The sequence below is a fragment of the Lagenorhynchus albirostris genome, chromosome 2 (genome assembly GCF_949774975.1).
Source record: "Lagenorhynchus albirostris chromosome 2, mLagAlb1.1, whole genome shotgun sequence".
Classification (NCBI taxonomy): Eukaryota; Metazoa; Chordata; class Mammalia; order Artiodactyla; family Delphinidae; genus Lagenorhynchus; species Lagenorhynchus albirostris.
This window is the reverse complement of record NC_083096.1, coordinates 40449368-40466735: the sequence shown is the minus strand read 5'-3', so window position 1 is coordinate 40466735 and position 17368 is coordinate 40449368. Positions and strand designations below refer to the sequence as shown.

Sequence of the window (17368 nt, the reverse complement as noted above, 5' to 3'; positions counted from 1 at the left end):
CCTGTGAAGCAGGGCAGGGTTTAGCAGTTGCATTCTAAGGTGAACAGAGGATGGCTCAGAGTATTACAAGACCTGTGGGAGAAGGGCAGAGCCAGGACAAGAATCTAGAAGTCCTGACTCCAAGTGTCTGGCCCAGGAATAATGGAAAGAACTTGGATTTTGTCGTCTGTTCCTGGATTAAATAATCTTCACTTGTTTATGGCCTTCTCCCCATCCCTTCTGAAACAAGGTACCTCAGTTTCCTCACCTGTAAAACAGAGAGAAAAATGTACTCTTTACAGGGTTCCTCGCAGGATGAAAGGCATAATGGGCACGAACGTGCTTATAACTATGGTTATAACCTACAAGGCCAAGCTTCCTCTTTCAATTATAGATTAGGATCTCCTATCTGTCTGACTTGGCCCCCTTGTTCCACTTTCCACTCATTTTCGCCGTCCTTCCCCCTCCAATAAAGAGAGGAAGTAAAAGAAGAGGAAAGCACGTGCGTCTAACGTGCGGGTTAAGCCTGGCTCTGGGTAACTCAAAGGCTTCGCTACTCCGGGAATGCTGAGTGGGGCCCTCACGCCCAGAACTACATTTCCCAGCAACCCTTTCGCGGCTCCAGCGGCGGCGGGGGCGAGGCGCATGCGTCGAGTGCGCCCCGCCTTGTCTCGAAGCCGCTCCTGCGGACCGGTTTCGCCTCGGAGAGCCGGCAGGTCTCGGCGCTGCAGCCGCGGTGCTCGCCTAGCTGCTTCCCGGGGATCGCAGCGGGCTCAGGTTTGCCTTAGGTCCGGTCAGTGCCATGATCCGCCAGGAGCTCTCCACATCCTACCAAGAGGTACAAGGCAGGGGCGGGGGCGAAAGCAAATTTTCTTGTGAGGCAGAGCGGGTCCCGGGGGTCCGGGCGGCTGGGCTGTGGGGGGCGTCCGGGCGGGCAGAGCCCGCCTCCGAGTAGCGGTGAGTGCTTTGGAGGAGGGGTCCCCGCGTGCTGAGCTGCGGCGGAGCAGGAAGGAAGCGGGACGCCGAGCCTCCTCCGGATGCTGCCTTCGCTTGGCAGAAGGATGGAGCCGGGGCCCCGGAGTCTCGACCCTTAACCATCAGGTGAATGATTAAAGCCTCGTCCGGCCCAGGCAGCAGCGCGGTCCGCCGGGCGGACTCCCCCCCGCCCCCCACGCCGAGGTTCTTTGCAACAAGTGGAAGCACCCGCGCCTTCCTCCCAGCTGGGCAGAGGCGCGGTGGGCATCAGCTCCCTCCACGCCCAAGGCCTCGTGGCCCCTGCAGCTGCTAACGATAGCGATAATTACAGCTCGTTTTGATGGCCAACCAACTTTGAAAATGTGCTTTCACCGACAGAGCTGCTTCTCGCCCCGTTCCGTTTCTCTCTCCACTTTCACCTCCTCCCACGACTGTAACTCTAACTTTCCAGTTCTTTGTCTCATTCTTGTCTGTGCTGCGCTGCAGGCTGCGGTTCCAGCCCTTCCCTCAGACCAGCTCCTCCTGCTGACTTTTACTGACACTAGTGAACTGCTCTCCTCCTCCTCCTCTAGGGTCCCAAACCTTGGTCATTTCTAGTTCTCTTCCCTCCCCTGAGTCCCCCACCGTGCTCCCCTCCCTTGGCAAGTTCAGGCAGTTCCATATCCTCAATCCTCAGGTTTGTGACCCCAAGTCTGCTCTAACCAACTCTCCCTTCGGTGTCTCCCATGCTGGGCCTTGCCTTGATCTCCGAGCATTCCTTTTTACATACACCTGATGCTGCCGTTGGTCTACCCAGAACAGTCCAAACTTCTTACAAGCTTTCACAGCCCTGCAGCCGTGTCTTCTGTTACCTTCGTCATCTCCTCACCCACCTAGGTTCTGGCGGCACTGGAAAGTCACAGATTAAAAACGTGCTCCTGCTATGCCTATGCTCACACCATTTCTTCTTCTTTAACCCCTTCTCAAACTCCTTTGGTTAAAATTCCCCCCATTGTGCAAGGAGGGATCTCAAATCTCACATGCTCCATAGGGGTCTCACTTCCCAGACGAGTCTGTCATCCTGCCAGTCCTTCTCATGTGAACTGCTGCTGTCTTGATCAATACTGATGTACATTTCTCCCTTTGTAAATGATACTGTGTGGAGTATATAAAGCAGATGCCTTAGCCCCGTAGTAGAAGGGGAAGCCAAGTTGAAGACAGACGAGATTTGCCTGAGGCTTGCCATTTTGTAGTGTGGGATCTGGGCTAGAATCTGACTTTGGGACAAATTTCTGTATTTCTCCTACCATTTCCTTTGTCCCAAAGGAGCCTGATGGATTTTAACCAGTGCTGTGGTTTCTGTGGCCCCTAGATTCTGTACCCAAGGCAGTGGGGGAATCCTGGGAAATGAGTTGTGTCTTTCCTTGACTCTGAAAGTTTTCAGGTTTGTAGGGAATAGAGCATAGTGGGTAGATACTAGGACTTTTAAGTCAAAAAACCCGCATTCCTATCCTGCCTCGCCTCTTGCCATTTGTGTGACTTTTGTCAAGTTACTTAACTTCTCTGAGCCTCAAGTTTCTTCATCTGCAAAATGAAGGTAATGATAGTCCCTATCTCACAGGGCTCTGAGGGTTAGATGAGTTGGTCTGTGAAAGTGCTCAGCTCAGTGCCTGGCAGTCGTGACCCCTCAGTGAATGCTAGTTCTTATTAGCAGGGTGTGGGCAGCTCCTGCTTCTGGGGAGTTTTGGGGTCCTGGTTTACAGGACCATGTCCCTCACCATTCACACGCAACCTGCATTATCTCCTTACCTAGCAGGGCTCCTAAAATGTTTATTAAAATATAGGCGGTTATCCTGCTTGCAGGGGTAAGGCCGAGGGTGGATTCAGTTTCCGTTGGTGGGAGACACTGGAAGGACCCCTCCTCTTACTTTCGTTAGTGGCCCGTTCTGAAGTCCCTGTCTCTCACCTTCTTCAGAAGAAGGAGGCCTCCTGAAGCTTTCTTGTGTGGGTCATTCTGAGAGTGGACCTAGCTCCGAGTTAGGTTTCTTTGCTGGGGGGAGATTTGGGTTTTGCAGGATGGGGCATTGGAGAATTTGGCCAGGGCCGGGCAAGGAGGTGGGTTTATTATGGCTGCAGGTAGTCAGCAGGGGAACTGGGCTAGGAGTGTGTTAGGGTTAGGCTGAACCTGTGCGAGGCTTGGATCAGAGAGCGCTGGGCCTTCCCAGGACTAACATCCTCCTTGCCCTTTGGCCAGCAAAAGGGAAAGAGCCCTGGGGACCTCTTGATCTGTGTTCCTTCCCACTGTGGGCCTGTGTTTCATGGTGTCATCTTTCACGTGTTGGTTTTCTTTTCTTTTGGGCTTTAGGGCTTTAAACTAGAGGCTTTACCTGATTCTAAAGGGGAGGAGCAATAAAGACGCAGACGTAGAGAATGGATTTGAGGACACGGGGAGGGGGAAGGGTAAGTTGGGGTGAAGTGAGAGAGGGGCATGGACATATATACACTACCAAATGTAAAATAGATAGCTCGTGGGAAGCAGCCACATAGCACAAGGAGATCAGCTCGGTGCTTTGTGACCACCTAGAGGGGTGGGATAGGGAGGGTGGGAGGGAGATGCAAGAGGGAGGAGATATGGGGATATATGTATACATATGGCTGATTCACTTTGTTATAAAGCAGAAATTAACACAACAATGTAAAGCAATTATACGCCAATAAAGATGTTAAAAATAAATAAAGGGCAGGAGCAGAGGCATGGAGAAGGAGATGGAAGAATATTAGATACGTAAGAGCTTTGTTTTAACTCAAGTTTCTTAGAGGTGAATTTTTAATGATGTCCTGCGACCTTAAGTGTTGACCCTGTGAGCCTAAGAAAATACTTGGGAAGTCTATCCCCTCCCTCACCTCCCAATCCAGTGATAGGTCCTCCTCTAAACTCTGGTCTTGGTGTTTCTTGCTTTTCTCCTTAATGCTGTGGAACCTTGTTGGTTATCATTGTATCATCGTCGCCATTTGACAGGTGAAAACGCTGATGAAGTGAGGTGGCTGTTGCTTGCTATTAGGCTGCTAATTAGCACCTGTCTCTGGGTGGTCTGCCCTCCCCACTTTGTTCTGCCATTTGCAGCCTGAGTTGGTGGACTTTAGCTCTGACACCAACTTCTGTTCCCTCTGCTCCCTCAGCAGACTCTAAGCTTGCATTTCCTCCTTCTTTGGGAAGTGATTAAGAGCATGGGTTTTGGAACTAGACTAACTTGGATTTTGTTCTTTGCTCTGTGGCCATGGAAAGTATTGTGGGTTGAATTGTCTTCCTCAAAAAGGTATGTTGAAGTCCTAACCCCCAGCACCTCAGAAAGTGACCTTATTTGGAAATAGGGTCATTGCAGATGTATTTAGTTAAGACGCAGTCATGCTGAAGTAGAATGGGCCCTAACCCAGTACGAATGATGTCCTTATAAGAAGATTGACCATGTGGAGACACAGAGACTCCGTGTGAAGATGGAGGCAGAGATCGGAGATGGGATGCGTCTACAAGCAGGGAACACCAAGGGTTGCTGGCCATTATCTGGAGCTGGAAGAGAGGCATGGAAAAGGTTCTCCCTCAAGCCCTTGGAAGGAACCAACCTTGCCATCACCTTGATTTCAGCTTTCTAGTCTCCCTAACTGTGAGGGAATAAATTCCTGTTATTTTAAGCCACCCAGTTTGTGGTGCTTTGTTACCGCCGCCTGGGAAACTAACACACAGAAGTTATTTGAATTTTCTGAGCTTCAGTGTGCTAATCTGTAGAATTGGTATAACATACCCTATATCATGTGATTTCTTTTTTTGTTTGTTTGTTTTTTGATGACAGTTAAGTGAGAAACAGCTTCTGCTTTCTTATTCTAGTCCAGAAAAGCAAAGCTGATGTAGCTGACTTCCTTGCCCTCTTTGTTTCTCCCTTTAGCTGAGTGAGGAGCTGGATCAGGTGGTTGAGAACTCAGAGCAGGCGGACGAGCGGGAAAAGGAGGCGGTCAAAGTCCAGGGTCCAGGGATCTTACCAGGTAAGTGGGTTCAGCGCTGGGGGTGGAAGTGCCGGCAAACGGTGCTGAGCCACTGCCGCAGCCGGAGGCCCCAGTCCAGGCTCCTCGCCAGCTGGGGACCTGTGTCGGAGGCACAGCCCCTGCCTGGTGTCGGATCTCAAGTATTGCCCTCGTTTTAGAGCTATACATATTTAACCAGCCTTGGGACAGAGGATGTGTCCAAGCCGGCATCTGCTCTTTTCTGTCCTCTAGTTTGAGCCAGATCCTGAGGCCAGGCCATTGGATACAATGACAAGAACTTTGGGTCTCTGTTTTTTTGTTGCTTTTTCCCAGGGACGCTGTCAGCAGTTGAGCCTCTAATACCTGGGTCGCTTCCCAGGGCACTCTGGGCGATTATCTGATAGGCCTCATCCCCGGACATCAGGCCTCTCCAGTTTTGTTGCCCAACTGGGTGGTCCCATCAGTAAGGTGGCATCTTGTAGAGCCTTGCAGGAATGTTGGATACTGTCAACCACTTCTTCATCCTGGATATGCGCTGCTCCCTTAGCTTCCATCATGTGACACTTTACTTCTCAGGTCACTCCTTCCAGCCTCCTTTGCAGTTACCCACCAGCTCTTGGGTGTTAAATGTTTCTCAGAGGCCTCCTTCTCTCAGTCTCTGGCAGGTGACCTCACTCAGGCCCCCTCCCCTGCTTTAGTCACTGTTTGCTCACACGTGACTGCCGTGGTTATATCTCTGGCCCAGAGGTTACCTGTTCTCATATCCTGTGTATCCAGATTCCCAGATGGTGGCTCTGCCAGGATGTCCCAAAGGTCCCCTGAACTCCACATGTCCAGAATTGACCTCATGGCCTCCCCACTGCCAGCTTCGCCCTCTTCCAGTGTCTCCTGTTTCCAGGAATGGTACCATCACCACCCAGTTGAACCCGAAAGTCATTTATTTTTCCTTCCTTCCCTACTTCCCCTTTTTCACTGCCCCTCAGCCATGCTGGCCTTCTTTTACTTTGGGCCTCCTTCCCACCCCTGGGCCTTTTTGTAGTTTTATTCCTCTGCCTGGAATTCTCTTCCGTCTGTCACCTTGTTAATGCGTAATCACCCTTCAGCTCTCAGCTCATTCATTTTTTCCCTGCGAAGCCTTCTCTGACCTCCTGGCTAGATCACCTCCCCCGTCACTCGTAGCCTACACATTTCTCCCTTGCAGCTGTTGCTGATGGAATGGTATATGTGTTTGCCTGACTGTTTGATTAATGTCTGTGTGTTCTACTAGACCGTAAACTCCACCAGGGTGGAGACAGTCCCTTTTGCTCCCCATTCAGCCCTGGCCATGCACTAAGGATTCATTGAGTGAATGAATGAGTGAGTGAGTGAATGAATGGAGTCCCAGCCTGACTCCAGCTTCTTGGGTGGATTGAGGGAGGTGGGCTTCTGCTCGTCTGGATTCCCATATTTGTAGGGGAGGGGAACGGGATAGGAAATTCTGTGATTGTGCCTAAGCCTTAGAGAGGACTTTGTAGAAGGAAGGAGGCAGGAAGGGCAGCTAATGTTTACTGACTGCCAGGCTCTGTCATCCCCATTGCCCATTTAATTCTCATAACAACCCTGGGAGGCGGTCATCCTCATGATTCCAGATGAGGCCCTGAGGCTCAGAGAGGCTAAGTGAAGTGTGGGAAGATCACATAGCTGGTCAACAGACAGACTGGATCAAGCTCTGTCTGACCCCAGACTCTTTCTACTGCACCCGTGATTTTTAAAAAATATCTTAAGCATCCTTCTATTAAAGCCCAATGTGTAAAAGGTCGTAGCCTGACTACCCTCACTCTGACTCTAGGCATTGCCTCTGAAGCCCTCAGGTCCTAGGGAGAACTGTTCAAAAGCCCTGTATGTTAGTTTCTATTGTGTGTGTAACAGGTTACCACAAACTTAGTGACTTAAACAGCTCAGGTGTATTATCTGAGAGTCCTGGAGATCAGAAGTCCAAAATGGGTCTCACTGGGCTAAAATTAAGGTGTCGGCAGGCGAATTCCTATCTGGAGTCTCCATGAAAAAACCCATTTTAGTGCCTTTTCCAGCTTCTCGAGGCTGCCTGCCTTCCTTGGGTCATGTCTCTCCTTCCATCTTCAGGTCTTTCTCACATCTCCTCGTTCTGCCTCCCTCTTCCATGTTTAAAGAGCCCTTGTGATTACATTGGGCCCATCCAGAGAATCCAGAATAGTTTCCCTGTTTTAAGGTCGGATGATTAGCAACTCTGATCCCATCTTTGCCGTGTAACTTGACATATTTATAGGCTCCAAGGTTGAGGACGTGGACATCTCTCGTGGGCCTTTATTCTGCCTACTGCACCCTGCACTGCTCTCTTGCCCCCAGTCAGAAGAGAATAGATGGTGACAGCAGGAAGAGGAGGGAGGCCAGACTTGGAAAGATGAAGTTTCCTGTTGTGTTTCCTTTTATAGATAAATGCCAGGCGAATTAGGAAGTGGCCGTGATGACCTTCGACCTTGGCAGCCTCTCTTTTGCCTCAGATTCCTGGGGCCTCAAGGCCTGAGATCAGTCAGGACAGGCAGCCAGACCTCAGGCAGAGCAAATTTTGGGTAGTTCCTTTGGCTGGCAAAGAGCCTTCCCTGCTTTTGGGGAAACCCTCCTGGGCGCATCTCCTGTTTAGACTGTAGACAGTCCAGTGCACAGAAGCCCCTTTGGCTCGTCTCAGTAGCGACTTGGCCTGAATTTGATGACCTGGTGTACAACTTTCAGAGCTCACTTCCTGCCTCTGAGTCCCCTAAGAATAATAAAAATAATGGTTAATGACAGCAGCCACCAATGATTAGGTGCTTTCCTCTACTAGGCCTGGGTAGGGCTTTTTCTATATACTTTATCCCATAATCTTCCCAGCCACCCTCTGAGGGAGGCGGTTAGTCCTAGTTTATAGACAGAAACCTGGGGCACAGAGAGGTTAAGTACTGTGCTCAGAGTTAAAGAGTAGCAGGGCTCAAATTGAACCCAGGGCCGTCTCTGAACGTGTTCTGACTCTGGCTCAGTTGTTCCTGGATGAGATGCTTTCTTGTTCCAAAATCCTCCCCTTCCTTCACCAGAGTCACTCATGGATTCCTTCACCCTTATGCCCAATGCTAAAACCACGAAGAAGGTGAGTGAGGCATGGCCTACTTCCGGGAACTCAGGCCATGTGGAGAGAGAAGGGAGGTTACCCAAAGAAGAACTTGCCCTCCTTCCTCACAGCCTGCCCTGAGCTACCTAATGGGGTCTTTTTCTCCCTGTTACCTGCTTTCTAGTATTCAGTACTTTTCCTTTGTAGCATTTGGCACAGCTGAGAGTGTCCATAATTCTTTCGTTAATTGTGTCAGCCCCTAGGCCCTGCCCCTGAGTTTTGTGAGGCACAAAGGTTTGTCCCCCCCCCACCCGCATTGTAACTCCAGTGCCTGGTAGAGTGCCTGGCCCTCTGTAGGTGCTCAGTGTGTATTGGTACCCTGGGAGAGGGAGGTGGGGATTTGGAGCAGGAAGGCATCTCATGTAAGCCAACTTGAATGAGTGAATGAGGGCCAAAGAAATGCTAGAGACAGGTGCCTCAGGAGTGAACAAAGGAGGGCTGGTTGGTGAAGGAAGTGGGATTAATCTGAAGGAGGGTGATATATGGGTGAAAAAGAAGCGCTAGCCAGAGAGGAGGGGTGTGTGTGCAAACACGTAGAGATGGGAATGACAATAGGGTGTTTCAGAGTTGGTGGGTGGTACAGTGGTTGGAGCAGAGGGTTGGTAGGAGAAGCAGAGGGAGGTGAGGTAGGAAAGCTCAGCTGGGTCGGTCTGGGGGTGGCTTTGAGTGTCGGGGTTTGGACTTTCTCTAGGGGGCAGGCAGTATTTAAAGGGAGTGGAGCAGAGCAGTAAGAGGAGTGAAGTGGGCATGTTAGGAAGATCAGTGTGGCAGGTTGTGGGCCTGGATTAAGGTGAAGTGAGACAACTGTGCCATGTCAAAGGCTGAAGGCTGATGTGATAGGCTGCTTTGAGGTAGGAGAGGGGGTAGAAGAAAGAACCAAAGAAGACTCTGAGGTTGGAAGCCAGGTGAGTGGGAGAATAATACCATACAGAGACAGAGTCCGGAGGGGCAAGTGGCTGGAAGAGAAGATGCTCATCTGTGGTGCACACACCACGCTTCAGTTGATGTGGTGGGTCTGGTTAGAGATGGCCTAGAGGCAGTGAGAGGTATAGGGTTGACCGGAGAGAGGACCCGTAGTGGGCGGTTTAGGGGCCTGGAAGAAAGCCAGGGACACAGAACGTGGAATGAGCAGGAGAGGGCCATGGAGACTGAGCCTCGGAGGATGTCCACACTTGGAGGTCAGAAGAGGAGGTGGAGCTGGAGTTGAATGCAGGGCCTGGAACTAAGAGTAGCAGGACAGGAAGACAGTATGAGGCTGCTGAGCATTTAGCAACTGAGGTTTGAGTTAAGCACCTAGCGCCCAGGATTATGTTCCCAATGTTACTCTCTGAGATAAAGAATTCCATACCATAATGTGGTAAAAGCCTCAGTCTGTTCGTTGCCTCTCTATCAGGGGAAGCACAACCACTTATTATTCTTTTCAAAGGGAGAGATGAGACCAGACATGCTAATTGAATAAGCAGTTTATTACATCAGAGATGTAATCACATTGAGGAAAACAGTTAATTCGTCATTACAATCAGTTCTCCATGGAAACAGTTGTATATTAATAGAATAGATAAAGATAAGCAACCAAAGGAAAAATAGGTAAATTGGACCTCATCAAAATGAAAAACTTTTGTGCATCAAAGGCTACTATCAAGAAAGTGAAAAGATAGCCCGCAAGATGGGAGAAATTTTCAAATCATATATCTGATAAGGGACTTGTATTTAGAATATATAAAGAACTCTTACGCTCAATAATAAAAAGACAACCCAATTAAAAAATGGGCAAAGAATCTGAGTAATGTTTCTTCAAAGAAGATATCCAAATGACCAGTAAACACATGAAGAGATGCTCAACATCATTAGTTATCAGGGAAAGGCAAATCTAAACCACAGTGAGATACCACTTCATACCTACAAGGATGGCTGCAATCAATAAGATGATGATTAACAAGTTTTGGTGAGGATATAGAGAAATTAGAACCCCCATACGTTGAAAGAAGTCAGACACAAAAGGTCACATATTATATGATTCCATTTATGTGACTTGCCTAGAATATCCATAGAAAGAGAAAGTATTGTGTTGGCCGGAAAATGCCTTCGGTTTTTAAGTAAAAATAAAAGACACATTTTTCATTTTCACCAAGAACTTTATTGAACAATGTATTCACCCTTTTGTGCCACTACCTTCTGCCATTTTTCAGGCAACTTCATAATTCCACATTCCCAAAACTTTTTATCTTTTTGAGCAAGGAACTCTTCTAGGTGCCTTTTACAGTCTTCCAGGGAATTGAAAATTTTTCCATTAAGAGAATTTTTTAAAGACCGAAATAAATGGAAATTCGAAGATGCAATGTCTGGTGAATATGGCACATGAATCAGAACTTCCTAGCCAAACTGTAACAATTTTTCCTTGGTCATCAAAGAAACATGCCATCTTGCGTTATCCTGTTGGAAGATTATGTGTTTTCTGTTGACTAATTCCAGATGCTTTTCCACGAGTTCTGCTTTCAGTTGGTCTAATTGGGAGCAGTAGTTTTTGGAATTAATCGTTTTGTTTTCCAGAAGAAGCTCATAGTAGAGGCCTCCCTTCCAATCGCACTGTATACACAACATCACCTTATTTGGATGAAGACGGCCTTTGGTATGGTTGGTGGTGGTTCATTTCGCTTGCCCCATGATCTCTTCCATTCCACATTATTGTACAGTATCCACTTTTCATCGCCTGTCACAGTTTGTTTTAAAAACGGGACATTTGGGACTTCCCTCATGGTCCAGTGGCAAAGAATCCGCCTTACAATGCAGGGGACGCAGGTTCGATCCCTGGTCAGGGAACTAAGATCCCACATGCTGTGGGGCAACTACACCCGTGTGCCGCAACTACTGAGCTGGTGTGCCTCAACTAGAGCCTGTGTGCTGCAAACTACAGAGCCCGTGTGCTCTGAAACCCGTGCGCCACAACTACAGAGGCCTCGCGCCCTGGAGCTTATACGCCACAACTAGAGAAGAGAAAACCCACACGCCACAACTAGAGAGAAGCCCGCGCACTGCAACGAAGAGCCTGCATGCCGCAACTAAGACCTGATGCAGCCAAAAATAAATAAATTAAATAAATAAGTAATAAATCTTAAAAAAAAAAAAAGCGGAAAATTTTCATTATATTAGAGACTCGCGTGTGGAAATATGGTCAAGAAGGTTTTTTTGGCTCAACTTATGTGGAACCCAAACATCAAAACGATTAACATAACCAAGCTGGTGCAGATGATTTTCAACGCTTGATTTGGATATTTTGAGTATGTCAGCAGCTATCTTCAGTGTGGTATAACGTTGATTGTTCTCAATTAATGTCTCAATTTGATTGCTATCAACTTCAACTGGTCTACCCAACCATGGAGCATCCTCTAGCAAGAAATCTCCAACACAAAACTTTGCAAACCACTTTTGACACGTTCAATCAGTCACAGCACCTTCTCCATACACTGAACAAATCTTTTTTTGCATTTCGGTTGTGTTTTTACCTTTCTTAAAATAATAAAGCATAATATGCTGAAAATGTTGCTCTTTTCCATCTTCCATATTAGAATGACTACACAGAAATTCACAAATTTTGATAAGTCTTTTTGTAAATGCACGCTGATATGACAGCTCTCACAAGCAATCTAACAGAATTGTTTTGAACAAAGTTAAGGACAACTAAGTGCTACCAGAGCCATCTTACGGAAAAAACTGAATGAAACTTTTGGCCGACCCAATAGATTATTGGTTACCAGGGACCAGGAGAAAGGTGGAGTGACTGCTAATGGGTGTGGAGTTTCTTTTTGGGTAATGACAACGTTCTGTAATTAGTGGTTATGGTTATACACCTTGTGAATATTTTAAAAACTACAAAATATATTCACTTTAAAAAGGTAAATTTTATGGTAGGTAAATTATATCTCACAGAAAAACCAAAACAAAATTAAAACAACAAACCCACCACATCACTAAAAAGAAAAAGAGATAAAGAAGTCATTTCTTCTTCACAATCTGAATGCATCTTAGCCCAGTGCTCTCTGCAAGGTAGAGTCTTGCAGGGTTGCGGTAGTCAGCCAGTTTCCTTTCCTGTAAATAAAGGTCCCACAATGTTTTGCATATCCTCTTAATGGCCTGACTTACATTCTGGGGCAAGTTTGGGTTTTTGAAGCAATTCTGTAATGGGTTTTACAAAACTCATAAATTACCTTTCCCAAGAAAATCTTGTGCATTATTTTTCTCTTCTACTACTGTGACTTTGCATATATATATAAAGGATGTATACTTTTAAAATACATTCATCCTGCTTGCCACAAAAAAAGCCAGAGTTTGGTTTTTCTGACTGCAGAGTGTGTGGGACATTTTCTCAGATATCCAGCACCCGTCTAAAAGAATGGTAAAATGAAACGGTGTCTACTTTTAGAATCGGAGTGTCACGTATAGCACGTGTGGATGATAAACAATTCTACAGTGTTTTATTTACGTTACATGCCAATTTGTGGATCAGTGAAGGGCCTGTGAAGAGGCTAAACCTGGCTTCTGTGAATGAAACAGAAGAGACTCTGGGCCCGTGTTCCCACGAGAGTAATTTGTCCTGGTACCCCTGCCAAACAAATGCAGATGGTGCAGTTGTCATGTGACCTTTCTGTTAAATTAGTTTTTTGCCTTAAAGTTTTTGCCTTTTTGCCTTAAATTAGTTTGTTTTTGAAGTTTCGAGAATAAGTAGGGAGAAAGTCACCTCTTTCCCTAACCAAAGACACCATGAAGGCAGAACATTTCAAATCATGTTCTGGCTGTGATAGCGGAGACACCTGCCCACAGATGCCTGTCATTGTTCATCATGTTGTACAGCCTAGACGTAATATGCAGTTTACCTTAAAAATGTTCTGCTTGTTTTGAAGTTACGTTTTTTCAATCAGATCTTCTTTTATCGTCATTAGTAACTGAATCTTAAGGACTGATGTTTACTGTCGTGTAGCGGAAGAGCATGCGCTAGGAGTCAGGACTCTAGGACCCTCATTCTGTGCCAGGTGTTGACTGTGGGACCAGGATCACTGCACAAGGAATGGGGTTGGACCAGATACCCTTTCAGGTCCCTACCAACTCTTAACAATTCTATTCAGACGTTACACACCAATTCAGTCCTTCACTTTTATCTTGTGATCTTTTCAAGCCCCCTCAGAATGTAGCAACCTGAAACCTGTTGCCACTGCAGTTATGAGCAGCTCATGACAGTGAATATGCTTTTACCTGCCATGTTTTTTTTTTAAACATCTTTATTGGGGTATAATTGCTTTACAATGGTGTGTTACTTTCTGCTTTATAACAAAGTGAATCAGCTATACATATACATATGTTCCCATATCTCTTCCCTCTTGCGTCTCCCTCCCTCCCACCTTCCCTATCCCACCCTTCCAGTCGGTCACAAAGCACCGAGCCGATATCCCTGTGCCATGCGGCTGCTTCCCACTAGCTGTCTACCTTGCGTTTGTTAGTGTGTATATGTCCATGACTCTCTCTCGCCCTGTCACAGCTCACCCTTCCCCCTCCCCATATCCTCAAGTCCGTTCTCCAGTAGGTCTGTGTCTTTATTCCCGTCTTACTCCTAGGTTCTTCATGACATTTTTTTTTCTTCTTAAATTCCATATATAAGTGTTAGCATACGGTATTTGTCTTTCTCTTTCTGACTTACTTCACTCTGTATGACAGACTCTAGGTCTATCCACCTCATTACAAATAGCTCAATTTCATTTCTTTTTATGGCTGAGTAATATTCATTTGTATATATGTGCCACATCTTCTTTATCCATTCATCCGATGATGGGCACTTAGGTTGTTTCCATCTCTGGGCTATTGTAAATAGAGCTGCAATGAACATTTTGGTACATGACTCTTTTTGAATTATGGTTTTCTCAGGGTATATGCCCAGTAGTGGGATTGCTGGGTCATATGGTGGTTCTATTTGTAGTTTTTTAAGAAACCTCTATACTGTTCTCCATAGTGGCTGAACCAATTCACATTCCCACCAGCAGTGCAAGAGTGTTCCCTTTTCTCCACACCCTCTCCAGCATTTATTGTTTCTAGATCTTTTGATGATGGCCATTCTGACTGGTGTGAGATGATATCTCATTGTAGTTTTGATTTGCATTTCCCTAATGATTAATGATGTTGAGCATTCTTTCATGTGTCTGTTGGCAATCTGTCTGTCTTCTTTGGAGAAATGTCTGTTTAGGTCTTCTGCCCATTTTTGGATTGGGTTGTTTGTTTTTTTAATGTTGGGCTGCATGAGCTGCTTGTAAATTTTGGAAATTAATCCTTTGCCAGTTGCTTCATTTGCAAATATTTTCTCCCATTCTGAGGGTTGTCTTTTGGTCTTGTTTATGGTTTCCTTTGCTGTGCAAAAGCTTTGAAGTTTCATGAGGTCCCATTTGTTTATTTTTGTTTTTATTTCCATTTCTCTAGGAGGTGGGTCAAAAAGGATCTTGCTGTGATTTATGTCATAGAGTGTTCTGCCTATGTTTTCCTCTAAGAGTTTGATAGTTTCTGGCCTTACATTTAGGTCTTTAATCCATTTTGAGCTTATTTTTGTGTATGGTGTTAGGGAGTGATCTAATTTCATACTTTTACATGTACCTGTCCAGTTTTCCCAGCACCACTTATTGAAGAGGCTGGCCTTTCTCCACTGTACATTCCTGCCTCCTTTATCAAAGATAAGGTGACCATATGTGTGTGGGTTTATCTCTGGGCTTTCTATCCTGTTCCATTCATCTATCTTTCTGTTTTTGTGCCAGTACCATACTGTCTTGATTACTGTAGCCTCGTAGTATAGTCTGAAGTCAGGGAGCCTGATTCCTCCAGCTCCATTTTTCATTCTCAAGATTGCTTTGGCTATTCGGGGTCTTTTGTGTTTCCATACAAATTGTGAAATTTTTTGTTTTAGTTCTGTGAAAAATGCCAGTGGTAGTTTGGTAGGGATTGCATTGAATTTGTAGATTGCTTTGGGTAGTAGAGACATTTTCACAATGTTGATTCTTCCAATCCAAGAACATGGTATATCTCTCCATCTATTTGTATCATCTTTAATTTCTTTCATCAGTGTCTTATAATTTTCTGCATACAGGTCTTTTGTCTCCTTAGGTAGGTTTATTCCTAGATATTTTATTCTTTTTGTTGCAATGGTAAATGGGAGTGTTTTCTTGATTTCACTTTCAGATTTTTCATCATTAGTGTATAGGAATGCAAGAGATTTCTGTGCATTAATTTTGTATCCTGCTACTTTACCAAATTCATTGATTAGCTCTAGTAGTTTTCTGGTAGCATCTTTAGGATTCTCTATGTGTAGTATCATGTCATCTGCAAACAGTGACAGCTTTACTTCTTCTTTTCTGATTTGGATTCCTTTTATTTCCTTTTCTTCTCTGATTGCTATGGCTAAAACTTCCAAAACTATGTTGAGCAACAGTGGTGAGAGTGGGCAACCTTGTCTTGTTCCTGATCTTAGTGGAAATGCTTGCAGTTTTTTACCATTGAGGATGATGTTGGCTGTGGGCTTGTCATATATGGCCTTTATTATGTTGAGGAAAGTTCCCTCTATGCCTACTTTCTGCAGGGTTTTTATCATAAATGGGTGTTGAATTTTGTCAAAAGCTTTCTCTGCATCTATTGAGATGATCATATTGTTTTTCTCCTTCAGTTTGTTAATGTGGTTTATCACATTGATTGATTTGTGTATATTGAAGAATCCTTGCATTCCTGGAATAAACCCCACTTGATCATGGTGTATGATCCTTTTAATGTGCTGTTGGATTCTGTTTGCTAGTACTTTGTTGAGGATTTTTGCATCTATGTTCATCAGTGATCCTGGCCTGTAGTTTTCTTTCTTTGTGACATCCTTGTCTGGTTTTGGTATCAAGGTGTTGGTGGCCTCGTAGAATGAATTTGGGAGTGTTCCTCCCTCTGCTATATTTTGGAAGAGTTTGAGAAGGATAGGTGTTAGCTCTTCTCTAAATATTTGATAGAATTCGCCTGTGAAGCCATCTGGTCCTGGGCTTTTGTTTGTTGGAAGATTTGGGGTTTTTTTCTTTCTTTTTTTTTTTTTTAACATCTTTATTGGGGTATTCGCCTGTGAAGCCATCTGGTCCTGGGCTTTTGTTTGTTGGAAGATTTTTAATCACAGTTTCAATTTCAGTGCTTGTGATTGATCTGTTCAGATTTTCTGTTTCTTCCTGATTCAGTCTTGGCAGGTTGTGCATTTCTAAAAATTTGTCCATTTTTTCCATGTTATCCATTTTATTGGCATAGAGTTTCTTGTAGTAATCTCTCATGATCTTTTGTATTTCTGCAGTGTCAGTTGTTACTTCTTCTTTTTCATTTCTAATTCTATTGATTTGAGTCTTCTCCCTTTTTTTCTTGATGAGTCTGGCTAATGGTTTATCTATTTTGTTTATCTTCTCAAAGAACCAGCTTTTAGTTTTATTGATCTTTGCTATTGTTTCCTTCATTTCTTTTTCATTTATTTCTGATCTGATTTTTATGATTTCTTTCCTTTTGCTAACTTTGGGGTTTTTTTGTTCTTCTTTCTCTAATTGCTTGAGGTGCAAGGTTAGGTTGTTTATTCGAGATGTTTCTTGTTTCTTAAGGTGGGCTTGTATTGCTATAAACTTCCCTCTTAGAACTGCTTTTGCTGCATCCCATAGGTTTTGGGTCGTCGTGTTTTCACTGTCATTTGTTTCTAGGTATTTTTTGATTTCCTCTTTGATTTCTTCAGTGATCACTTCGTTATTAAGTAGTGTATTGTTTAGCCTCCATGTTTTTGTATTTTTTACAGATCTTTTCCTGTAATTGATATCTAGTCTCATGGCGTTGTGGTCGGAAAAGATACTTGATACAATTTCAATTTTCTTAAATTTGCCAAGGCTTGATTTGTGACCCAAGATATGATCTATCCTGGAGAATGTTCCATGAGCACTTGAGAAGAATGTGTATTCTGTTGTTTTTGGATGGAGTGTCCTATAAATATCAATTAAGTCCATCTTGTTTAATGTATCATTTAAAGTTTGTGTTTCCTTATTTATTTTCATTTTGGATGATCTGTCCATGGGTGAAAGTGGGGTGTTAAAGTCCCCTACTATGAATGTGTTACTGTCGATTTCGCCTTTTATGGCTGTTAGTATTTGCCTTACGTATTGAGGTGCTCCTATGTTGGGTGCACAGATATTTACAATTGTTATATCTTCTTCTTGGATTGATCCCTTGATCATT

The 17368-nt window shown here is 44.9% G+C and overlaps 1 protein-coding gene across 3 annotated transcripts in view; it reads left to right on the top strand.

Moving 5' to 3' along the window:
• Positions 1–655: 655 nt before the first annotated feature.
• Positions 656–17368, top strand: part of PACC1 (proton activated chloride channel 1) — a 48473-nt gene continuing 31760 nt past the window's right edge. For 2 of the 3 annotated variants that reach the window (XM_060131009.1, XM_060131026.1), the window contains exons 1-2: positions 656–817; positions 4875–4971. In XM_060131009.1, the coding sequence (XP_059986992.1) occupies positions 782–817; positions 4875–4971 (133 nt within the window). In that variant the 5' untranslated portion in view covers positions 656–781. Of the gene's footprint in view, positions 818–4874; positions 4972–17368 lie in introns of those variants that run through there. The other variant, XM_060131017.1, reaches the window with a different exon arrangement.